This window comes from Terrapene carolina, unplaced genomic scaffold (genome assembly GCF_002925995.2).
Source record: "Terrapene carolina triunguis isolate 2854851 unplaced genomic scaffold, T_m_triunguis-2.0 Scaffold130, whole genome shotgun sequence".
NCBI classification, from domain to species: domain Eukaryota; kingdom Metazoa; phylum Chordata; order Testudines; family Emydidae; genus Terrapene; species Terrapene triunguis.
This window is the reverse complement of record NW_020664481.1, coordinates 12,579,450-12,603,346: the sequence shown is the minus strand read 5'-3', so window position 1 is coordinate 12,603,346 and position 23,897 is coordinate 12,579,450. Positions and strand designations below refer to the sequence as shown.

At 39.6% G+C, this 23,897-nt stretch overlaps 1 protein-coding gene across 2 annotated transcripts in view; it reads left to right on the top strand.

Moving 5' to 3' along the window:
- Window positions 1–21,220, top strand: part of RTF2 (replication termination factor 2) — a 56,558-nt gene extending 35,338 nt beyond the window's left edge. The window contains exons 6-9 of one of the 2 annotated variants that reach the window (XM_024203388.3): window positions 11,300–11,413; window positions 15,870–15,924; window positions 16,007–16,099; window positions 18,715–21,220. In XM_024203388.3, the coding sequence (XP_024059156.1) occupies window positions 11,300–11,413; window positions 15,870–15,924; window positions 16,007–16,099; window positions 18,715–18,899 (447 nt within the window). In that variant the 3' untranslated portion in view covers window positions 18,900–21,220. Of the gene's footprint in view, window positions 1–11,299; window positions 11,414–15,869; window positions 15,925–16,006; window positions 16,100–18,711 lie in introns of both variants that reach the window. The other variant, XM_024203387.3, reaches the window with a different exon arrangement.
- Window positions 21,221–23,897: the final 2,677 nt, after the last annotated feature.

Genomic DNA, 23,897 nt, shown 5'->3' with positions numbered 1-23,897 from the left:
GCAGCAGTTAAGCGTGTTCAGTAGCCCTGTAAACAGTTTCAGTTTAGTCATATAGATAGATTCCATGAAGGCATGCCCTTTGCTGTTCTGAGACAACGCCTTTAACAGGAAACCTGATAGTTCCCTTTCAGTGTGATCTGTTGTAATCTCCCGTTTAACCAGTTCCTTATCCACCTTTCAAAATTCTCAGATTAATCCCCATCTTCTCCAATTTAACTAATAATTTCCCATGTGGAACTGTATCAGATGCCTTACTGAATTCCAGGTAGATTAGATCTACTGCATTTCTCTTGTCTAAAAAAATCAGTTATCTTTTCAAAGAAGGCGATCAGATTGGCCTAGCATGATCTACCTTTTGTAAAACTACTATATATACTCGTTCATAAGCTGAATTTTTTTAATAAAAAAGGGAAGCACCAGAGAAGGGGGGTCAGCTTATGAACGGGTATAATGAGGGAGACGTGAGACACAGCCCTTCCCTCCAGCAGAGGGAGCAAGGAGAGGCAGCAGAGTCAGAAGGGAAGAGGCGGGGCCAGAGTCTCTCCACTTCTGGCCACGCTGCTCTCCCCCCAGCCTCTGAAGCAGCTGCAGCTCTGGGGCTGGCAGGCTGCAGCCATGCCGCTCGGCCCCGCCCCCCAGAGCGGGCTGTGACCGCGCCGCCCGGCCCAGCCCGCTGGAGCACACTGCGGCCGTGCCGCCCGGCCCAGCCTGCTGGAACATGTTGCGGCCGTGCCACACGGTCTGGCCCGCCGGAGCAGGCTGCGGCTGCGCTGCCCAGCCTGCTGGAGCAGCTCCAGCCAGGCCAGAGACATCCTCCCCTGGCCCTCCCCAGATAAGGTGGGAAGGGATGGGATGGGGAGAGTGTGGGGGTCCTGGGCTAGGGGTGGGGTCATGTGGGGGGTGGTCAGAGAGGTTACTTCCCTGACCCCCAGCTTCTCCCCCCCAAAAAATTTCCTCACCAGTTGCTGTCCTGGCCCGTCAGGGTAAACAGCTGGCGTGCCGGGACACTTTGTTTACTTAGGTTTAGGTAAACAAACCATCTCGGCCTGCCAGCGACTTATCCTGATGGCCCGGGAGCCAAAGTTTGCTGACCCTGAATTATAGGGCCAGCTTATGAATGGGTCATAAAAATTTTCCATTTTTACTTATCCATTTTGGGGGGGTCGGCTTATAAACGAACTGGCTTATGATAGAGTATATATGGTATGTTGTATTTTATCCCAATTACTGTTCACCTCTATGTTGTTAACTACTTTCTCTTTCAAAATTTGTTCCAAGCCCTTGCATACAATTGAGGTCAAACTAATAGGTCTATAGTTTCCCAAATCATGAACATTATCTGAGTCCCCCAGTTTAGTCCCATTAAACTGTTTGAATTTTACTTCCACCTTGGATGTGGTAATTTCTACCTCCATATCCTTGTTCCCATTAATCACCCTATCACTCCCTCTAAGCTCTTCATTAGCCTTATTTAAAACTGAGACAAAGTATGTGTTTAGCTGTTGAGCCATACCTAGATTATCTTTAATCTGCACCCCATCCTCAATGCTTAGCGGTCCCACCTCTTCTTTCCTTGTTTTCTTTTTATTTATATGGCTATAGAACCTTTTGCAATGTCCAACTCTGCTTGTCTTTTGGCAGTTCTCACTTTATCCCTACACTTTCTGACCTCCAAGAGGTAGTTTTCCTTGCTGATCTATCCCATCTTTTAATTTCTTGTAGGCTTTCTGCTTTCTCTTACTCACCTATTTGGGATGCTTGCTCATCCGGGTTGGTCTGCAACGCTTCCCTGTGAATTTTTTCCCCTTGCTTGGGATGCAGGCTTCAGATAGTTTCTGCAACTTTGATTTAAAGTAATTCCAAGCCTTCTCCACATTCAGATCCTTGAGTTCTTCAGTCCAGTCCACTTCTCTATCTAGTTCCCTTAATTTTTAAAGCTTGCCCTTTTGAAATCAAGGACCCTAGTTGCAGATCTATTTTTGTTTATCCTTCCATTTAGTTTAAACTGAATTAGCTCATGATCACTCGAACCAAGGTTGTCCCCTACAACCAGTTCTTCTATGAGGTCCTCACTACTCACCAATACCAAATCTAAAGTGGCATCACCTCCTGTTGATTCAGCGACTATTTGGTGAAGAAATCTTTCATCTATCACATCCAGGAAAATCTGGGCCCTACTATTGTTAGTAGCACTTGTCCGCCAATCTATATCTGGGAAGTTAAAGGCTCCCATAGTCACACAATTCTCAGTAATATTTATTTAATTAAAAACATTAAAGAGATCTCTATCCATATCCAAATTAGATCCTGGGCGGTCTGTAGCATACTGCAAGCACTAGCCCAAGGGAACCTCTAGTTGCTTTCTTCCCTATTGGCCTGCCAAGTCCAGGGTTGTGAGTTCAAGACTTGAGGGGGCCATTTAGGGATCTGCAGCTTGGTCCTGCTTTGAACAGGGGGTTGGACTAGATGACCTCCTGAGGTCCCTTTCAACCCTGATATTCTATGATTTTTGGCTCAAATAGACTCTGTCTTATTCATTCCATCACTTCTAATTTCTTTACAATCTACCTCATCATTAATATACAGTGCTACTCCATCACCTTTGCCTTTATTTCTGTCTTTCCTGAACAGCACATACCCTTCAATACCTGTACTGCAGTCATGAGTACTATTCCATCGTGTTTCTGTTATCCCTATATCTAGTTTCACTTTCTGTACCAGTAGTTCTAGTTCCTCCATTTTGTTACCCGGGCTCCTTGCATTGGTTTACAAACGTTTTAATTGTTGCTGCTTTGCTTTGCCCATATTCCTCACCCAACTGGGTGTAGTCATTCTACTGCCAGTATCGCCTACCTGTTAGCTTCACTGGTATGGGCACTATCTTTCCTCTTAATGTCCATTTTCCTACCCACTGTTCTTCCCTTCTCCATTGCGGTATCTTTTTTTACTTGATTTTCCTCCCTTTCAATGTTAAAATCTGGCGTGGAGATTACATGAGCATCTCCCAACCATTTCCCCCCAAGTTTCTAGTTTAAAGCTCTTTTAATCAGTTGTGCCATCCCATGAGAACAGTCCCCTGTCCATGAATGCCTCCCAGTAATCAAACATCCCAAAGCCCCCCTTATAGCACCACTGCCCGAGCCATCTGTTGATCACCATAATCTTGTCTCGCCTTCGTTCTCCTCGGAGGACAGGTGGAATTCCACTTCCTTATTTTTTTTTAATTCCAATCTTTCACATTTTAGCCGATCTGTTATGAAACATCATTCTTTTGTAGCACAGAGGGTAATATTCAGAAGAAAAAACTTTGTGAGGCTGTAGGCCCAGTGACACTGCCAACTTAAAAACCTATGCAATGTTCCTGTTCAAAACTACAAATAACAAACTGCTCCTGGTGGAGCAATAGAGAAAGATGGAGTTTGTTTTTTCCATTGTATGCAGTGTGCTGCTGTTTAAAAGTGCAATCTCTCAAACTGTCCTCACTTTATCATATCTTGGAAGGGTTTGGTCTCTGTAACGTAACCGGAGCTGGTTGCTTGTCCAGATTTTTCACATTTTGCCTGCCAGCAAATTTAGTGGTTATAATTGCAAAGTTAAAGGCACAAGCAGTAACTGAATCACTTTAAAAATATTAGGGGAGAAAAGCTTTTTAAAGGATCTTCTAATGCCATGAGGTACTATAGCAGTAAGGTACTGGGAGATGTTGGCGTGACAAGATCGGGTCATGGAGATGCATGTATTGGTTGCAGTAAACTCTGAACAGAAAATTATTCTTTCTTCCTTCCTGGGGCATGACCAAAAGGACTTCTATTTTATGTTAGGTCAGTGCAGATTTTGCTTACTGGCATCTGTCACAATCTGTGAACCTTAGTTTTGCTGAAGAGTAATTTGGCTGCTGTCATGGAAAGAAGACCTCTGTCCTCATGAATGGGAACAAGACTAATAGTTAGGTGTCTCCCTTGCCTTCTTTCTCGGTGGTTCTAGTTATTTGTAATTTTAAAGCACTTTTCGCCTTATTTTCCAGATTTGATTTGCTATGAACAAAAGGCAGAAATTAAGGCAATGTTGTGTATGTATGCCTCATTTAATTACAGTTGGTGTCTCTCGAATAATTTTTGATGGAGAAAATTTGAACATGTATGAATGGCTTTTTTAAAAGTTTAATGGATTATAGGGTTGTTTTGTATGATCATCTGAGAGCAGTACTTGCAAAAACAACAGTTCATCCTTGTGTAAGGGTGTCTGTGTTCGATTCTGTACTTAATAAACCTCCAACTGGACTTGATTGTCTTTTTACAGGACTTTTACTGACTCACGGAGAAGATTTTTAGTAACCTCCATGTATTCCCCACTTAGTACAAAAACATATTTGTCTTGACTGTCAAGCTTTCTGGTGTCCCGGCTCACAAATGGCCAAGAGTATAACAAGTTGGTGGTGTGGTAGTATCTTATCCACCAGCAGCTGAAATATGAAATAGGTAGCAGCAGCAGAACTAGTGAGACATCTATCTTACTATCAAAGTAGTTTTCAGTACAGGTCTTTCTAGCCCTTACTTTTTCCTTCAAGGTTTCTTTTCCTTCTGTGTTAGGATTAGTTTTCTGAACCATATGGCCCCCACCTTTGTAATTATGGAGGGGAGAGGTTATATCTCAACAAAAAAATTAAACAGACTTCAGTCAAAATACTGCATAAATGTTCTTATAAACTGATGGGGGGGGGGGATGTCTAGTAGACTAACTAAGTTAATCCCCTCTGGAAATAAATAAATTAAATAACCTAGACAGTTAAGGGATTTGAATGGATGGGGAAAAAAGCAGAAAATTGGGATATAGCAGTATGGGCAGGGTATCTTCCAGGCCAGCAGAAAACATTTAATCTTACAGAAAATGCAAAGACAGAAATTGATAGTGGAACTTCCTTATCTAATCTCTCACTAACAGTTGTCGTTTGTGTAAAAAATGTGTCTGCCAAATGATAGCGGATACACACAATGAAACATTGTTCTTGGAATATATGTAGGCTTGGGAGGATTAGATATTTATTGGTAAATGTCGGTAAACAAATTTCACCATACACACACAAACCAACGAAAAAATATTTGTCAATAACAGAAATTTACAGATGGGCAAAGTCAGAAACATGGTGCTTGTTGAGAACTTTTTAGAGTTTGATTTCATGATATTTACTTTGTAAATTTTGACGTGATGTTGACAGTTTGTGTTTTAACATTTATAAAGCTTTCCTTTTTTGAATCTGTGTCTGTCATTAATTTTTTGTCTGACCCCTCCCCCCACATTTCCTGCAACTGTGAAAATTTTTAAAAATTAAAAATCAGCAAAAATTTAAAAAAAATACTTAAACATAAATATCGGTATTATCCTTTGAAATTGTTTTTTTCCAGGCCTAAGTGTCATTATGGATCTCACTGTAGGTTCACATACGCCTCATGCACACAAGACCAGAATCTTTTCAGAATAGTAGTAGAGACTTTCCATTGGACCATATGAACTGGAACCATAAACTCACTGAACGTTAAATGTCCCCAAATGAGGGTCAGTCCATCCTCATCATCGTATCCACTCATTATATTCCACACCTGAACATAGCCATTATATGAACAACATACCCTCATATCTCAATGTCTGTACTTTGTCCCGTTAGCCTTTTACCCCCAATTGGGGATATTGCAGATTATGTATTCCTTACACCATCCGATTTTAAACCAAACTTCGCACCCCTTGATAATCTGTACCTTATTCCCTGATAACCAGAAACTTCTATGCTTAAACTCTGTACCGTTCACTTTTTTTTTTTAAAACATCTTAATAAATTTTTTAAATCTGTATGCCCCTGTTCCACGAGGTGAGGCTCTTTGCCCCAAACATCTTGATAGCAGACTCTAAACTGACAGTATTTAAACCTGCCCATTGTGTGATGCTTTTATGCCCTTAACTGTCAGGGACGACAAATGCCTATTATGCCTCGGGGAAACACACATCCCCAACAATCTGCCATTCCTTCTTGTCTGACATCTGAAAATTGAGAGACACAACGGCTCAAATTACATCTACTTGAGCAATCCATGAAAGTCATGTCTGATCCTGGAGAAGACATCCACCAAATCAGAGTTGAGGCGACTATCCATGGCAAATGCCCCAGTAACCAGACACTATACCCCAGTTCCAGTGCGGAGAGAAATCCTCTAAAAGGGCACCCGAGCCACTGGTACCTGTGCCAGGATCTCAGAAACTGAACAGAGCACCAGAACCCTCGGCATTGTCAGTGTTTGTGCCAAGTGCATCAGCACTTACTCTAGGACAAAGAGACCTGGAACATATGCCATCTACTTCAAGAAGTGCTGAGCAGCCAATCTGCACCAAGCACAAGCACAGCTCTGAGCATGCAGTGGAATCATCTTGCAAGGAAGACTTAAAATAGTCATCAACGTTGAGCCCAGGGAACAAGGTACTGACTGAAAAGAAAGTGGAAGAAATAGTGACACTGGTACCAATCAAGACCAGCACCAGTACAGACAGTGGCACCAATCGGCAGACCCTTGCTGGTAGAGAGAGAGAGAGAACTTAGTAGAGAGACTCATTACCTTTCACACTGCATCTGAGCAGGCAGCAGCCCTGCATCCAATGGCACTGCTGTTCATGGACATATACTTCTCTTTGTCATCTCCAAGTTATACCTTCTGCCCTCTATCAAGAAGGGAACCTGCTCGCATCAATCAGAAAAGGACCCTCTAGGGAGTTCCAGACACATCCCATGCCATGCACCAATGGAAGATTGACAATAGACTAGTCAACTGGAATCTGGCCAGTACTCTTATAACTTGCCACTTCAGTCATATTGGCCTTACGGGGGGCCCACCTTCCCATATGTCCATCTCCGGTTTCAAGGAAGAGGATAAAGTCTCTGACATCAGCAGGTTCACTGACCATACCAAGCCCCTCATACCTGAGCTAGAGGAAACTCCTTGTTTTAGGGCACAGGTGGTTCTGGAGACACTTCATTTGCCCTCCCCACCAAAGGCATTTTCATCTTCTCCTGATGGGACAGTTAGATCAGTCCCGACATTGGCTCAAAATGATTTTAAGGCCTTCCAGGACTTGCTTATGAGGATAACTGAAACCTTGGACATTAAGACAATGGTGATCCAAGAGAACATGCATAAGCTGTTTGACATCCTCAGCACCATCAATAATTGCCCTTCCAATCAATCAGTACATAATATACCCAGCAAAGGGGTTGTAGCACACTCCAGTCTTGTTTTCCCTCCCCCTCAAAGTTAGTAGAAAAGCACTACCAAGTTCCACCTAAAAGTTTTTAACAATTTTACATACATCCAGGATCTTTATTAGTATTTATGGTTCAGGAAAAAGCTCATCTGAGGGGACTCTGGAAGACAAGAACCCTCCAAAATTGGACCACACTGACACATACGTGAGAACCAGTTACTGACCCTACAGTAATTGTGATTCTTTGAAATGTTGTAGTCAGAGTAGATCCCATGACCCATCCTATGTCCCTGCTTTTCATGGTCCTCAGCAGTCACAGGCTTCCGATTGTGAGGGAACTGAGGGAGGGTCATGGTTGCTCAGCCATTTATGTCCTTGCATGGGAGCACAAGGCGACCGCAGGGTGCGTGCATGGCCCCGACACACTGTTACTCAGAAAAGATTCCAAACTTGTGCAAGAATCTTTTTCAAACTTCAGCATTTCAAAGATCCACTGTTCTTGTAGAGTAAGTAACTGTTCTTTCTATGAATGAAGTTGAAAAATGCATGGAAGAAAACTTTGTACCTCATGGAGATTAATTAGTAAATGTACATACAGGGCATTTGGGTTGTAAAGCAATGTGCAAGTCCTTAGTATTACATATATTGGATAGAGTAGATCAGGAGTGCCATAGTTGAGAGGCAAGAGGAGGAAAATAGAAACTATATCAACTCTAATGTCTTGTACAAGTCCCACTGAGTGTTACTACCTCCATTATCCTCTTTTATCCACACCACAGCCTTTCAAAAAATTGCAGTTTGATAGCTGTGCCATGCGGAAAGCAAATTGCCCATCAGATGGTACTGTCTCTCTGGAATAAACCCCTGAAAGGGTGTCATCTTTATACTTATTTCTTATCAATACAGGGAAGTGTTGCTTTCAAGTACAGTTCCACTTTAAAATATTGCCCTGTTGAGAGAGAGAAATTTCAGAGCAGAATTGGCATAGTTTGAAATATTAGTTAAATACATTCACAGGCAACGAGTCAGCAGAAAAATGCCTGTGTGCTTTTGTTCTTTATGCTAGTTGCATTTGTAGGAAAAAAAGAGGTTGGTTTCCTCTTTAATAGATTATGCAAGAAAATTAGACTCTGGACCAGTTAGAAAAAGTCTACAACTGGGACAGAAAATGTACAATGATACCTCCATTTAAAAAAAAAAAAAGAAAGAAAAAGTCCGGGTAAGATTACTACTGGGAAGAGAGAAATAGTGGTGTAACTATGCAATTTCTGTACCTTTTTGCATGGAATAGGGTTTTGTACAAATTCGGAATGTTCTAGTACAATTGGAATATTTTTAGAATTTGCTATGCAGATTGATACAAATACATTAATTTCTTGTACATGTAGTTATCTTAAGTGCATGGTTCACCATTAAGATCATCAGTATTTATTATCCCTTTGAAGGGATATACTCAGAGGGTGGTTGTTTCTACAACAGACCAAAATACTGAAATTTTTCCTTCAACTGACTATGAATATAAATAGTTTTAAGTGGGTAGCTAAATATACGTATTAGAACAAAGGTTTCAACAAAAGAATGTTGTTTAAACCTGTCCTAAAAAACATGATGGCTATAGTTTAATAGCTATGTTTTATGGTCTCTTGTATTTAGAAAATACTTCCGATCATCTACTTTGAAAGAAGAACAGGAGTACTTGTGGCACCTTAGAGACTAACAAATTTGTTAGTCTCTAAGGTGCCACAAGTACTCCTGTTCTTCTTGCGGATACAGACTAACACGGCTGCTACTCTGAAACCTACTTTGAAAGAGATTTTCTCCTTTGATTTAGCAGTTGAAGAAAGAGGGGAAAAATAAGATAAGAATTACCCATATTGATGTAATGGAACAAAGGAATATTGCCAACTTTGTTTTCTAGTTTAGTTTCTATTACAGGAAAAGCAATTTATTGTGATTATGGTAAATGATGGAAATTTAGAGGTGATAAAACATTCATTAAAATAATCTCATTGTCCTATTAAGATAAATTACTAGTTAGTACTATAGCATCACATTCCTTCCACTATTGCTTTCTTGCTGTTGTTTTTTCCATTGGTATCCTTTGTGCTGAAGACTTTATTAATCCAGATTAAGAACTGATTTCTATGTAAATTGCATTTACACACCAAGTAATGAAAACACTCTTTGGACAGCAAGGTCCGAATCCAGAGGCAAATGACTTTTTGGAGGGAGCTGTGAGAGGGAGCCCCAACCTTTCATGGTGGTTACTGTGACACCAGTGCTAACTGTGTCACAGTAAGGCGATATGAATCAACCCCAACAGTGCTTACTGCTGTTTTGGGTTTACTTAGTGTATATTATCTGCACACATGCAATCGCCAGTTCTGCTGCTTGCAATTTCTTGCCCCTTCGTTTTAGGTTTGCTGGAGGGGCAAGAAAATTAACCCCTGTTGTAGTAGATGATTAGTTCAATCTATACATCAGGCACCTTAAAAAAGAAAAATTAATTTCCTTAACGCCAAAGTATATTAATGCTGATGATAAAAAATGAAAAGAATTTTTGGTAATTACATGTAATCCTAGACACATCCTTAACCGTACTTGAAAATAAGATAGTCCATCTAATCAATTAATCATTTACATTTCTTGGAAATTGGAGAGTGGACTCCCACCACAACCCTTTTTCATTAGAGCACTGCCTTTTAACTTAGGAAATGTCTGGTCTCCCTTCTTGTGCCAAAAGCTAATTGAGTAATCTGTTTATGCTACAGCAAAGTTTTAACCTATCAAAACACTGAAACAAAATTCACTTCAAGATGTGTTTTGTGTGTCTATTCTTAATTTGATACAGTAGTGAGCTGCCCTCCAAGTGATCTGTATACTGTCAGCCAGTCGCATAGTTTTGGCTTGGTGCTGATTGGAGATAGGCTTACAGGTTTAAATTAAGCTAAAGCAATACAAGGCACTCTTAAACCAATTTAAGTGTGCCCAGACAAGGGGGCTGCACTGATTTAAACTAACTTTCTGAACTGATTTGACACAAAATGCTCACTTTTATTTTTAGCTTTCTCTCTCACAATGTGATTACTTACAAGTAGAACTCAAGGACTTTTTGTGTGGTAAAAACCCATGTTCACTCTTTTTAAAGGTCTGCTAAAGGTGATCTTCAAAGTGCTTTAAAAACAAAAAAAGTTTAAGCTCTGTTTTCTTCTTTGAGGTATGAAGGGGGCTTGACATTTTGGTTTCTCTCCGTCCCATTAGAAATTCAGTTACTGTCTAGATTTTTTTTTTTTTTTTTTTGGTGGAAAACATTGACGGTCTGGAGAACTAGTAGGATTCTGACATAGGTACCTAGAGAATATTGGAGCAATTGACAGAAGAGGGATTTTTGGTTGCACTGTTCAAAACTATTCTTGTTTAACTCAAACACCTGACAAACAGAGGGTGTCTGAAAAATTCACTATTGCTTAAGGGGAAAATCTTTTCAGCCCTCATTTATACCTCAGAAAAAAGCACAATTAGTGCACAACCCTTTGCATGTCACCTTGACATGTATACATACTACTGGTCTAGATTAAGTTGGGTTTATATATGTGCAAATGTTTAACTTTCAGTATTGAACAAATATCAAGCATGAGGACTAATGGACATGCCTCCATTTTCCTAGCTGACAAGTATGGGGCAACCTGCACAGTTAGCTGCTGCAAAAATGGAATCGCACTGGGCTCCCATGCAGATACTTTACCTGAGGTGCTAACGGTAGTTTCATTCCTTATTCACCCTCATGAGTTGAAGCACTTCTGTGCAAGACCATGGTATAATTCCATTTCTGCAGCAGCTTCTGATTGGTGTCTAAAAGTAGAGAAATATACACAGAAAAATGGGGAGAGAAAATGAAAATGGAAAAGGCAGAAGGAAGGAAGGATAAGGATGTGGCAGTTCTTTGAGGAGTGTTTAAAAAAAAATGGTACTTTTTAAACAAAGATCCATCCAGCATAAACGTCTGTTTCAGATTTTGAAAAGTTATATTTTGTTTCCTTTTTTTCTTTTGAAGTGTGGTGTTTCCTTTCAAGAAGAAGATGTGATTATACTTAATGGTAATAAAGAAAATGTGGAAGTGCTGAAGAAAAGAATGGAGGAGAGAAGGCTTAAGAGTAAAGTGGGAAAGGTAATGATTTTACAGAGACTTAAAAATGCTAGGAAGTTGAGTGTGTGTAATGAGATCTTTTATGAAAAGATCTCATAGGTGAAAGTTCAACTTGTACAAACAGAGATTCTTCATTGATTCTGAGAATGAACCACATTCATTCTAAGCTATCCACATTTTATTTCTTGCTGGTAAGTCTCTTTAGTTCACGTTAGACCCACTGACCTGAATGCTTCAGTTTTATCCAGAACAATTTTTTTTTTAAGTATTAGTTGTTTCTCTACAGCATTCTCCTGCAGCAAGACAATGCATTTTAGGTGCAAAATGTTTTCATAGAATATGAGGGTTGGAAGGGACCTCAGGAGGTCATCTAGTCCAACCCCCTGCTCAACACAGGACCAATCCCCAAACAGATTTTTACCCCAGTTCCCTAAATGGCCCCCTCAAGGATTGAACTCACAACCCTTGGTTTAACAGGCAAATGCTCCAACCACTGTCTATTCCAGACCAAGTCCCAGAAAGATATCGTTATGCTTATAAGACTAAAGCAACCAACATCAATTCAAGTGTATGGCGGCCACTTTAGCATACCATAATGTAAATGTCAGTACAAATAATAATAAAGACAATTGGAAAAAATGCAATAGAAATAAATATTGAAACATACTTTGCAGCTATTCAACATAAAGACTACTCCTAATTGATCGTCATTGTGCATAAAAAAAAGTAGATGACTAACTCATCGGACACTGCTACTGGAAGAAAAATATTTCTCCTACTCATCTGTGTACGTGGATAGTGTGTGCACCACTTTATAGTTCATTATTCTAGTCTGTTTTAAAAAGCCACCTGGATACGTAACGTTGTTCAGGGTGGTGAACCTCTAACAGACATTTATAGGCATGCCCGTCTCGAGCTCAGGTATCATCAGATGTCACCAGCTAAGTAGTATGAGTCTTGGCCAATATTTGGATCTAGTATTCTGGCAATTGGTGGTGCAGTTGGTGGCACTGTTTTTCTAAATTGGTACAGAACCAATCCCTTTTCACAGTGCCAAGGGGCGCCATGCTGGTGGAGATACTGTCCTTTGGATTAGATGTAAAACCAAGGTCCCAATCTCTTGTCATTAGACTTTGTGGCACTTTTTACAAGCATCAAGTTGTTACCCATGTCTGCTGACCAAATTAAAAGTTTTGGTAATTCTGCCCACTAAATGTTCCCCTACAGTTTCCATTGAATATTGTGGTGGTCACTTCCTGCAGTAAATTGTGTAATGTAGCTGCTTATGAATTTGAAAAACTAGCCAATAAATGTCCAGAATGCTTTGGGAGTCCTTCAGGAGTATGAAAGGAACAATGTTGAGAATGAATAGATATTCACATGTGGTTAAGTGTCTAAAGTCAGCAGGGCTTAGTTTAGGGTGCTCTGCTTCCTTCCAAATATCCTTGTTTATTGTGGGTGGTTTTTTTTCAAACCATAGTTTTAGTTTAAACTCTTGTATTATTCATAATAGCGCCACCTTTTCTCTCTGCTCATCTCAGTAATTTATAATCTAGCAAATTAATCAGAGAGAAATAAACAAATCCATTGGCTTCTATATCAGATTAGCTACTACTTGAGTAGTTGCTCTGAAGCAAGGAAGTGACTAAATTTGGATTCAATATGTACACAAATTCAGGACTTTTCAGGAGAGTCATATGTGGTCAGTAGAGTCCAAGAATGAATCCAAATGAAAAGGTCCGGTCAAAAGTCAAAATCCTTCTATAACCTTAACTATAGAACTGGTAGGATCCTCGATAATACGAACTGTTTTATGCTTGCTCCTCCTTGCACCTGTACCTCTCTCCTACCCTCAGTCCTAAACACTATCTCACCAACCTCAATATGTGCTAAGAACACAACCCAGCTTCCAGCTGACTCCCCCTCACCGTGTTTCATGAAATCGTCAAGAATCATAGTTGGCCTAATGAGTCTAAATTGTTGCAGCTACTTATTTTGAAATAGTCCCCGGGTAGTTTTGCTTTTTTCAGCTGTTTCGAGTCTTCTTTCCTGTTCAAAAGCTAACTAAAATATGTCAGAATGCAATTTTAATTCTCCAGCCAGGGTAATAGCATTGCTTCTTCAATGTTGTTGTGCTAGAGGCCAGCCATGTGTATTTGGAAGGTGTTAATCAGTTATTCTGCGTGTCACTTATCCTCAGTTGCATTTGTTTTTATATTATGGTGAAGCGTATTTTAAGTGACCTTTTAGAGATGGTTTTCTAATAATACAGGAACAGAATTGTACTTGATACATTTGAGAATCCTTTAGAACAGTTGTTTAAAACAGGTGGTTGCCTATAAGATCTATACAAGTTTCATTCTACAATGTGTTTTATATTAATTACTTAAGCTCATGGTAGTCTCTTTATAAATAGGTTTTAATAAGAAATAATAAGCTATTATCATTTTTAGTAACCCATATTTTACTAATTTGTAGTTGTTGCTACCTACTCAAGCCATACGAAAGAACAACACTTATTTTACTGGCACTAGTTTTTACATTTAACTTATTTCCACTCAGTCTGAGTAATAACTTCTGTTACAATCTAATTTTGGTCTTTGGTTGCTGTTCTTTTCTCCTGTGGGTAGAGTGCATCTTGTTCTTATCCTTGTCAAACTGAATTAAAGTAGCATTTTATACAAGAAGTATTTAATGTGTGCTGTATTGCAGCTTCTCCTTGGTTCAATGGGGAGCCTCCTTGGTCTTTGGAATTGCTGGGTAGCAACCATCAGAATATGCAAATTTGAATGAACAAAACTCTTATTTAGGTCTACATTTCAAGAGCAGTGCTTCCTCATCTAGCTTCAGAAATTAGAAGTTTCCTGATAATTTTAATTCTTGAAATGGAGATGTGGAAGGGAGAACCCTGTTTTATGCCAAGTTTTTTGTAGATATTCTGCGTTGTTCAAGCCAAAAAAACCCAACAAATCCATGTTCTTTCAATAGTGTCAGTAAATATCATTAGGGCTGCATCTTCTGTTCAACACCTCTACTTGGTTATCTGGTGTCAGTAACAACTTTGGACTCCTGATTCACTGGAGAGCAGGCAAGTGTGACAGGCTTGTTAGCTGGGCTGCTAAAGGAATACTCAATGCTAAAACCTACCCTGAAAATGCAATTTTGTTGTAATCTGTTAGCTCTAATACATACATTCTGTCTGCTTATTGGATGAAGAACTAAAATGTGAAAGCCCCAACTGCTGTCAGGTGATCCATTGTCAGATTTAGCATGCAGAGCTTTTCCATGAACGAGGACACGTTTCCAATACATCATCCCTTCTCTCTGCCTATTCTGTGTTTGAAGCAGACAGGTTATTGAAATAGACAAAAATCCTGCTTTCTGAAGCACTCAGATAGCGTTCTTGTAAATTTCAGTGTCTTACATGTCCATAACATAAAGATGGAGGCATAGTGAAGAGAAAGTCCTATTTACATCCACATACCTGCAAACAAAATCATAGTAATTTATTTCTGGCTTTATAATAGTGGCCTTTTAGCACCACCTGCTGGACAAGACTAAGAGCAGCATTTGCTATGTCACTTTTCCCCGTAAGATTAAATCATACTTGTGACAGTATGTGAGCTCATAGATTCAGCAACATATTTTAAATGTTTACCTTCATTGGGATAGTCATTTTTTTTTTGCAATGTTTGTAAATTTCTTCACTTTGTCAGCAAATCTTTAAACATCAAATATTGTCAGTTTTTCTCCACTATTTTCATACAGTTTTTTAAATATATTTTTACATATTCTAATGCACAGACAGATTGTCTTATTTGAGCACATACAAGAGTGGGCTTTGAAAATCTTGCCAAGAGATGCTATTGAACTGATTTTTTTTTCAACCTTCTGAGAAATTAATTTTAACTGTTATACTAAGCTTTGTTTTTCAAGTGAGTATCCACAGAAGAAGGAAAGCCTTGATAAAACTGTAGGAAATATAAAGCAGCTAAACCCAATGAGGAGGTTAACTGAGAAAAATAAAGATTGAATTATATTATTTGTTTATGCTGAAACTTCTTTTGTTCAAAAATGCCATTATTCATTACAATTGTGCCCAGCTGTAGTATCTTGCCAAATGGTTTCAGTGCTAGTCAATAAGATTACTGAATAGCTGGTCATTTTACTAATAAAATAATTAGGGTTTGCATTTTTTTAAAAAAATGAAACCAAATAAGTAAAAAAACTGCTTTTAGGCAGCTTAGTTTCAGCCTATGGGGTTTTCTTTGAAATGCCGCCAAGCTAATCAACTATTATTTTCTATACTAAAATAGTAAGAAAAGTATAAAGTAATTGTATGGAAAGAAACAAGTTCATTGTATAAAACACATAAGCATAGCAAAGGTACTTATATTTCTATCAAACACACACTTGATTAGATATTGCATATGGAGATTCTAAAGGTAACCTCAGTTTTCTGCTTATATTGTTTCAGAAATCAAAGAAATGTAAGGCAGCAGAATCGGTCTCTCAACAAGACACCCCTGAAGGTAACGTTGTCACAGCTATAATTGACATTTACCTTCTGAGTAATTTAACAAGCTTATGCTTTAGCTTTTTTTAATTCTGTAGATTCTCCAGGGCCATCAGAAGTAAAGAGTGCAAAAGATGACATGAACACTAATTCTGGAGAAAGAAAACAGATTGTCTTCACAAAGAGTACAGGTTAGTGTGTGTTTCAGTTTAACTGGGAAAATTTTCATAAACTGTTTTCCTGTGCTCAGATATTTATAGAGATTCTTTGTTAACTATTTGGGGCCAAATTTTCGACCAGGCTTTTACCCTGCCTCCCTCTGTGTGCGCTCAAAATGGCTCATACATACCCATGCAACCACATGTTGCAAACATGCTTGAAAATTCTAAGGGAAGCATGTGCAGAGTGTTAGAGAATTTGTCCTTATAAAGCCCAGCAAGAGGTAAAAGTCTAACATTTGTGCACACATGGAGGGTGTTAAAACTTTCCAAGGGATGTGTGCAGAGTGCATTCCGACGTTTGCATGCACACCCAGAAGCCTGGGTCTGACAATTGGGTCCTTAATATCATTCGTATTTTCTTTCTACATGTCTGTTTTACCGATTGTATCTTAATCAGTTCCACTTTGTGGTGTTAATACCATTATTTAGGAGTTGAAGATTGTTTAGTATTTCCTCTCAAACCATAAAAACGTCAGCTATGTTAAAGTAATGTAAAAAAAAAAAAAAACTTCCCAAAATAAATGACCCCATGAGGGATTTGTTCAATGCATCATAGAAGAGGATTTAGTGTAAAATAAGGCAGGGTCACCTTATGGTTTTCATTACCAATTCCAGTTTTTATAGGATTTAAATTGGTAAAAATATATATTCTTGCCCATCTAAGTATGCAAGGTTGGTAGTGGTGAGGGGAGTTTATAACATTTGCAGAAAATTTGTTGTCATTTCCCATTAAATCTGAAGAAGAACAAGTCTCTTTTGACATTCATTTCAAACGAGACTTACCAGCTTTGGATCTTTTAATAACTTGATTGCTGTTCTGCTACATGTCAGTGAGAACACCGAAGAGTAACTTCAGGACATTCCTAATGTATTCAGCAGCAGTCATGAAGTTAAGATTACACTTGGCTACCCATTAGTCCAGAGAGTAGCAGTACGACTTTAGGTAATATATACGACAAAATTTAATGTCTCATATTGATTTTTTTTTTTATCCAGAGCCATAAAAATGAGCACATTGTAAAGGTCAGTCAGAGTTTAGAAATGAGATTCGAAATCATGTAAGTTACAGTAAGAGAAAACAACATTTTCTGAAGAGAAAGTCATCTAATGTTTGATGAATCCAGAGATAGTTCAATGATGAGCGATAGTGCTTCTGTGTAGTACGCAGAGTATTTTCATTATAAGTGTCTGGATCCCTGCCTCTCCCCAAAGAGCTACTGAGTTCTTCAGTTTATAAGTGATGATTCTTAAATTGATATTTTATCCTAAATTATTATTATTGCTAGTAGACCTCTAATAACATACTAACTCTAATCATGCTTGAAATAATTTATCAGAGCAAAGGAATAATTGCTTGACCCTTTTGAAATGACAGGTCATTAATTTATGTCTCTGCATAAATAGGTTGCATTAATGAACTGAAAAAAAAAAAAATCCAGTGAGGGAAAAAGAAACCTAGGTAGGTTAGGAGCTAGGTGGAAATTAATTTGCTGAATGCTGGGCCCTAAAATTTCCATGGATTTATGGGACCCATTTTGATTCTTTCATATATCTTGGTGCAGTAGTCATTCTTGGTGGGTATCTTTGAATTCTTGTTCCCCAAGGTGAGGATAAACCTCTTCGTGGAGTTATTTTTTAGGGAAGGGATGGGTACTCCAAATCCACCTTTTGTTAATCCTCTCCAGTCAATTAAGAGGGCATTTTCCAAAATGAGAAGGCTAAGGTCCATGATTATTTAGGATTGTATGTGCAATTCCTATGATTGCATGCACAAATCAGGTAAATGTACATGCAGATATGCTGCAAACTAGCAATACACATGCAACTGTGCCTAATTTACACATAATTGCAGTAATTATGTGCAGTTTCTGCCAGACTTTTGTGTACACATTTTTTGCTTGTGGTCTAAAGCTGCTTTTTAAAAATCTTGCTGTACCTCCGTCCTTGGAAAAGACTGAGCGTTTCTGCCAGTGTTTGCAGAGAGGAGCTTCCATATTAGCAGTAAATCCAACACACAAAAGGAAATGGCATCAGAAACAAAGGGATGGGTATTTTTCTGGCTTGAATGAAAAATGATTAAAAGACACGTGTTGTTGTTTTTCAATGACTTCATCAATGATAAAAGGAGTAGATAGATTCCCAAGTGATAAACGTCACAAGTGTAGCTTTTGTCATTTGATAACTAATCTTAAAACAATAGCTGAAGAAAAATACCCTCCTACACTTACTTGCTAAGACCAGAGTTCAGAGCTCTGTTTTTTTGCATACAGCAGTAGATGATGTCAATACTGTGTTAAGCAGTGCAGAAGGGTAAGGGAGGGTGTACATGCACACACAGTGGAAGGAGACGTGCTTTCCTGTATGTAGATTTAGCTGCCAATTTTGTGTGTGCAGAAAGAGGTACAAATTACATAAACTAGGAACTACCTCATACATTCATGAAAGATATTTGTAGCTGTCAGATTTCTGAACCAAGCCAAGATAAGTTTATCTTCCAGAGGTGCAAAAGTGATTTTTTTAATAGCTTGGGGGTTTTTTAGATTTGCAAAATTAGAGAAATAGTATTTTTGTTTCTTTTCTAGAAGCTAATGGAAGCTCTTCTGCATCAGGAAAAATCAGTAAAGCTTCATCTGGCACCACCAAGAGATCCATTGCCGACAGTCAGGAGAAATCAGAGGCATACAAGTCTATTTTTACGTCACACAGCTCAGCAAAACGCTCGAAGGAAGAGTCTTCCAATTGGATTACTCACACGGCATACTATTTCTGAAACAGTTGTGTGCATGATTGTAACAGTCATTGCTGCTTTTCTTCCCTGAGGCTTTTTCTGTGTAACTCTGATACAGGGTGTTCATTGTAATCTGATGTTATCTGGTATTATTCAGTTTGCAAGTTGTTTATAAACTTTTGAATAACCAGTGTACTTAGGTTGTTTGCAGCTACTGTTAAATAAGAAATAGATGGCTAAAATCCATGTCTGGTAATGTGACTTATTTTAAAAGATTATTTACAAAAAGTATAATCCTTTAGGGTCAGATTCTGCCATCCTTAGTTACACTGAGTAGTATTTTACTCTTGGTTGCAGTTCCAGTTAGGATTGCAGAATCTGCTTACTAGTAAATATATCCTTCTATGCTTTTAATGATTACCTACACAATTTTAGTTGCAGTTGTAATTGAACTTCTCTTTGTGTTAAAGACTGAATTGAATTTTTCTAACTTTCTGACACTGCTTGCTAACAATAAAACCCCCCACAATATTTTCTTTCTTACATTAACTAATTTGACTCTAGTCAAAACCAGTACATGTCTCTCTTAAAGGTGCTGGAGATCGCTTTGAATTAATGCATGTCAGGATGGAGTCATTTAGAAAGCTCAGTGTGATCTCAGAAATAAAGTAAAAACTTGTACAATAGTCTCCTGTTCCATTTCAAAGGAGAATGGCAGTGGGGGAAATGTTTTGCTATTTACTGCTAAATTATTTTTAAAGAAGGCCCCAAAATCGTTGTTTGTTCCCCCCAAAAGTGTTCTAGCTTTTTTTCCTCTTACATTAGAAATACCAAGTCTGGGCTTCCATCTTTTTGTTGGAGAACTGTGTAGAATAATGGCATCACACTATGCTGAAACTTGAGCTGGAGCTTTCTTCCTCTCAACTGAAGTAGCAGAGGCTGGTTTTTGTACACCATGAAGCAGCAATTTGCCTTTAATTAAAACAAACTGATGGATGCAAATCTTTTTAGCTCAACTGAAAAATATGAACACACTTATTACTGTAACTTTGGATGTTTTGAGAATTTGGAGAAGCATTTTATTCATCTGGGTAAAGCTGTTTTATGAGCCTAGCACATTAAAATGAATATCAGTGTGTTTAAACACACATTAAAAGATTGGTGATTCTGACTCAAGGGTTTGGGTGGAAGAGAGAAGAATTTTACAGAGAACTCCTTGGAGAAATCAAGATCAAACTCAGTTTTTAAAAAAAATATGATTTGCGTCTGTGCAAAGAAAACTGCCTTTAGCCTGTCTGCTTTGTTTTTAATATAAAAAGTCCAGATTTATGGAAAACTGAGTGTCCCTTTTACATTTTTAATGATTTCTGTGCCAAGTACCAGTTTTGATTTAAGGGGGAAGTTTACAGATACTGTACAGTGCAAGATATGGAAATATTTGCTTCTGAAATCTATTTTACTTCATATTATTTCCCTACTTTTTAGAAACTGCAAGCCTTTTACCACACTATGGCTACTAATTTCACCCTTTTTTTTCTTTTTACTCTAGACAGGCTAGACTCTGGAAGTCCAATCTATACCTTTCAATGAATCTTTCAGTTTCTTCTTAGAATCACTTTGCAAGAGTATGGAAGAGTGTTTTGATTAGTCTTCTTTAATAATTACATGATGAATCTGACCTCATTTATATAAAAAGCTGTGGACTAAATTTCAGAGACATCCCAAAAGAAGGGCTCACAATATCCCTGAGTGCAAATGTTTACCCAGCAAAATAGTGTAATTACATGTTCATCCAGATGTGTGCATTCTTTTATGTGGATAAACAGATGCATCTGCAAACTTTGGGGGTGCATTAATAAAGACCATTTTAAATTTGGGCCCTTTGTATCTTCAAATGCAGTGGTAATTTTTCTTTGCATTTTCTTGCAGATTAGTGAAATGTGCTGCTTCCAAAACATCTGTAATCCATGTTTCTTAATTCCTATCCTAAAGCTTCTAACAGGAACTGAACATGTTAGGCAATCCAATTCAAGGCCAAGTCAGAATTGCCTACATCGAACTGAGTGATGCTATGTGCATGTACAGCAAGGCACAGTGACTTGCTCTTATTTTGATCAAGTCTGTCCCTGTAACTTTGACTGAAGTAAGTGGTTGCTTTTGTCATATGACCATAAAGGTTCCTGGTAGCCTACATAACTTATGTCAGGGCTTGAATAGAGCAACTTTTAGATGTTAGTCATCTTTCATTGTCTCATGCTTTCCTCTGGGCCCTTTTTTAACCTTATTTGAAATTTAGCGATCCTTTTTAAATGTTGCAAAGAGTCCTGTGGCACCTTATAGACTAACAGACGTGTAGGAGCATGAGCTTTTGTGGGTGAATACCCACTTCTTCGGATGCATCCGAAGAAGTGGGTATTCACCCACGAAAGCTCATGCTCCTACACGTCTGTTAGTCTATAAGGTGCCACAGGACTCTTTGCTGCTTTTACAAATCCAGACTAACACGGCTACCCCTTTGATACTTTTTAAATGTTAACTTTCCACTTCCAATTATTCAGTGGTCTAACAATAGTCAGTGCTATTATCCAATAATACCTACTTAAAGTGATCAAAATAAAAGCTGGAAGCTACTTTTATTTATTTATTTTTTTTAAATGTTATAGCCTTTGTTCAAACTAACCAAGCTAAAATTACAGTAAGTAGTAATGATGTTACATTGTTACTTTTCTGTGTGACAACAATTAATTAGCCTTGTAATTTATTTTGAAAAGTGTCTTCCTTTATGATCAGCAGTAATTAATTGGAAGTTTAGATGATTTGTTTATACTTGTCTACGTGGTCTTTCTGATTCATGTGTGTAGAATGCAACTGCTATTATTTTGTAATTATTTTGAGACATAATTAAGCATTATTTCCATGGGAGTTTGTCATGAAACCTACATGATAAGCATTTCAGTTGTCCAAATATGTTAACACATTGGAATATTAATTGTATGTATCCTATCAAGTCAGTTTGAGGCTTAGTTGAGTTTCAAGGAAGTACTTATCCATATTTTATGTGTATATATATGTCTAGCAATTAGCTTTGTTCTTCCCATTCTGTATTTTTTTTCCTCTTCATTCTTTTCATTTATTATGTAAGCACAAATGTTGAGTTCAGTGTGATACAATTCAGAAATTGACAGTCCTTTAATCTGCACTCTAATCCTGCTTTGACAACAAGTGAATATCAGTGTGTTCAAGCACAACCTTTTACAATATGTAGTAGTCCTAGGGGATAATTATTTTATTTTGATAATTTCTTTGCCAAACTGTGTGATGATATAACTATAAATATTTAGCATGGGAATTGAGGGGTAGAACCCTGCAAATCTGTGGGTATCTGCTATATAGCTGCAGAGGTGGAGATCCGTGGACCATTTTAGCTAATAGCAGCATGGATGCGGATACAAATTTTGTATCCGCGCAGGGCTCTGACGGTAAGAGCCAAGCGGACAGCTGTGAGGAACCGCGGCACAGATCCTCCACCTGCCCTGGGCGGGGAGCCTGGGAAGCAGGGACACTGGGCAGGGAGCTGCTTGGAGCTACGCCCAGGGCAGGTGGAGGGTCCGCTACGGCTCTTACGGTGGCTGGGCTGCAGCTCTGGGCTGCAGTTCCGAGCCGCCTCCCACCGGGCCGGAGCTGGGTCGGGGAGAGCTGCGCTGGCAGCAGTGGGGAGCCCGGGTCCCTCCACCTGCCCTGGGTGGTGGGACTGGGGGGAGCAGGGACATGGGCTGGGGGCTGCTTGAGCCCCCCGCTCAGGGCAGGTGGAGGGTCTGCCACGGCTCCGCACAGCTGCCAGCGCAGCTCTCCTTGACCTGACTCCAGCCGGGGGAGGGGCGGCTTGGAGCCGCAGCCCAGCCACGGTAACAGCCAGGTGGGCAGCTGTGGGGAGCCACAGCGGACCCTCCACCTGCCCTGGGTGGGGGGACCGAGTAGCCCCTGGGCAGCTCCACGGGTCTCCTCCACGCCCGGCCAGCATGGAGCCCCCGGGGAGCTGTGGGGAGCCGCGGTGGACCCTCCACCTGCTCGCGGTGCACCCTCCACCTGCTCGCGGTGCGGTGGGGAGGGTGCAGAGAGCAGCCCTGGCCTTGTCCCCCCCCCCACACACACACCCACTCCCCCGACTCCTCACCCTGCTGAGGGCATGTGCAGGGTCCACAACTCCGCATGGGCTCCCCACACGACTCTCCCTGACCAGACTGGGGAGAGGGGGAGGAAGAGATGCCTTGGAGCCTCAGCCTGGCCCCCAGTGTAGAGCCCTGCAAATCCATGGATAGCCACAGATCATTTTTGCTGATAGTGGGTCAGATGCAGATACACCTGTGTGTATCCGCACAGGGCTCTAGTGATGGGAGTTTTGCCACTGATTTCATAGGAGCTGGGGCTTTACCCCAAGTATCCATCTATTTAAGCAGTATTATGGAGGTATTGGAAGCAACTCCATAGCTACAATTATGTGGAGTTTTTCACGTGCAGTGGGATTAAAATCCCCCTTTCACAGTTCAGTAACACTGAATGCAATCTACAAATTTAGCACAGTTCCAGTTTCTATTCAGAGAATAATTTATTTCACAATGATAATGAGTGAAAATACTTTGAGAAACTGAAATTTATCCTTTTCTGAAATTTCACCTGACAGTCCCACTTCACTTTGGCTCCTTATAACTATACAACGACCAGTCACCTCATACTCTTCTACATCAGCATCAATTCTTGCAGATAACCTAAATTTTCAGAGAAGCCTTCCAGGCGAATAAAGCTTTTCCCTCCACTTACTACATTTTGTTTTTCCTCCAAGACAAGTGGATCAGTCAGAATCCACCAGGTACATCCACTATCAGCCACTTTCTCCATGGTCCACTGCTCATTTTTTCTCCCTAGTGCTGCTTTTCCACAGAGATCCTCAGCCGGCTCCCCACTCAGGGGAGGCTGGCTAGGCCCACAGAATGGGATATGCTGGTTTTAGAATCAAGCTTGGTCTGCGCTGTTGCCAAGCCA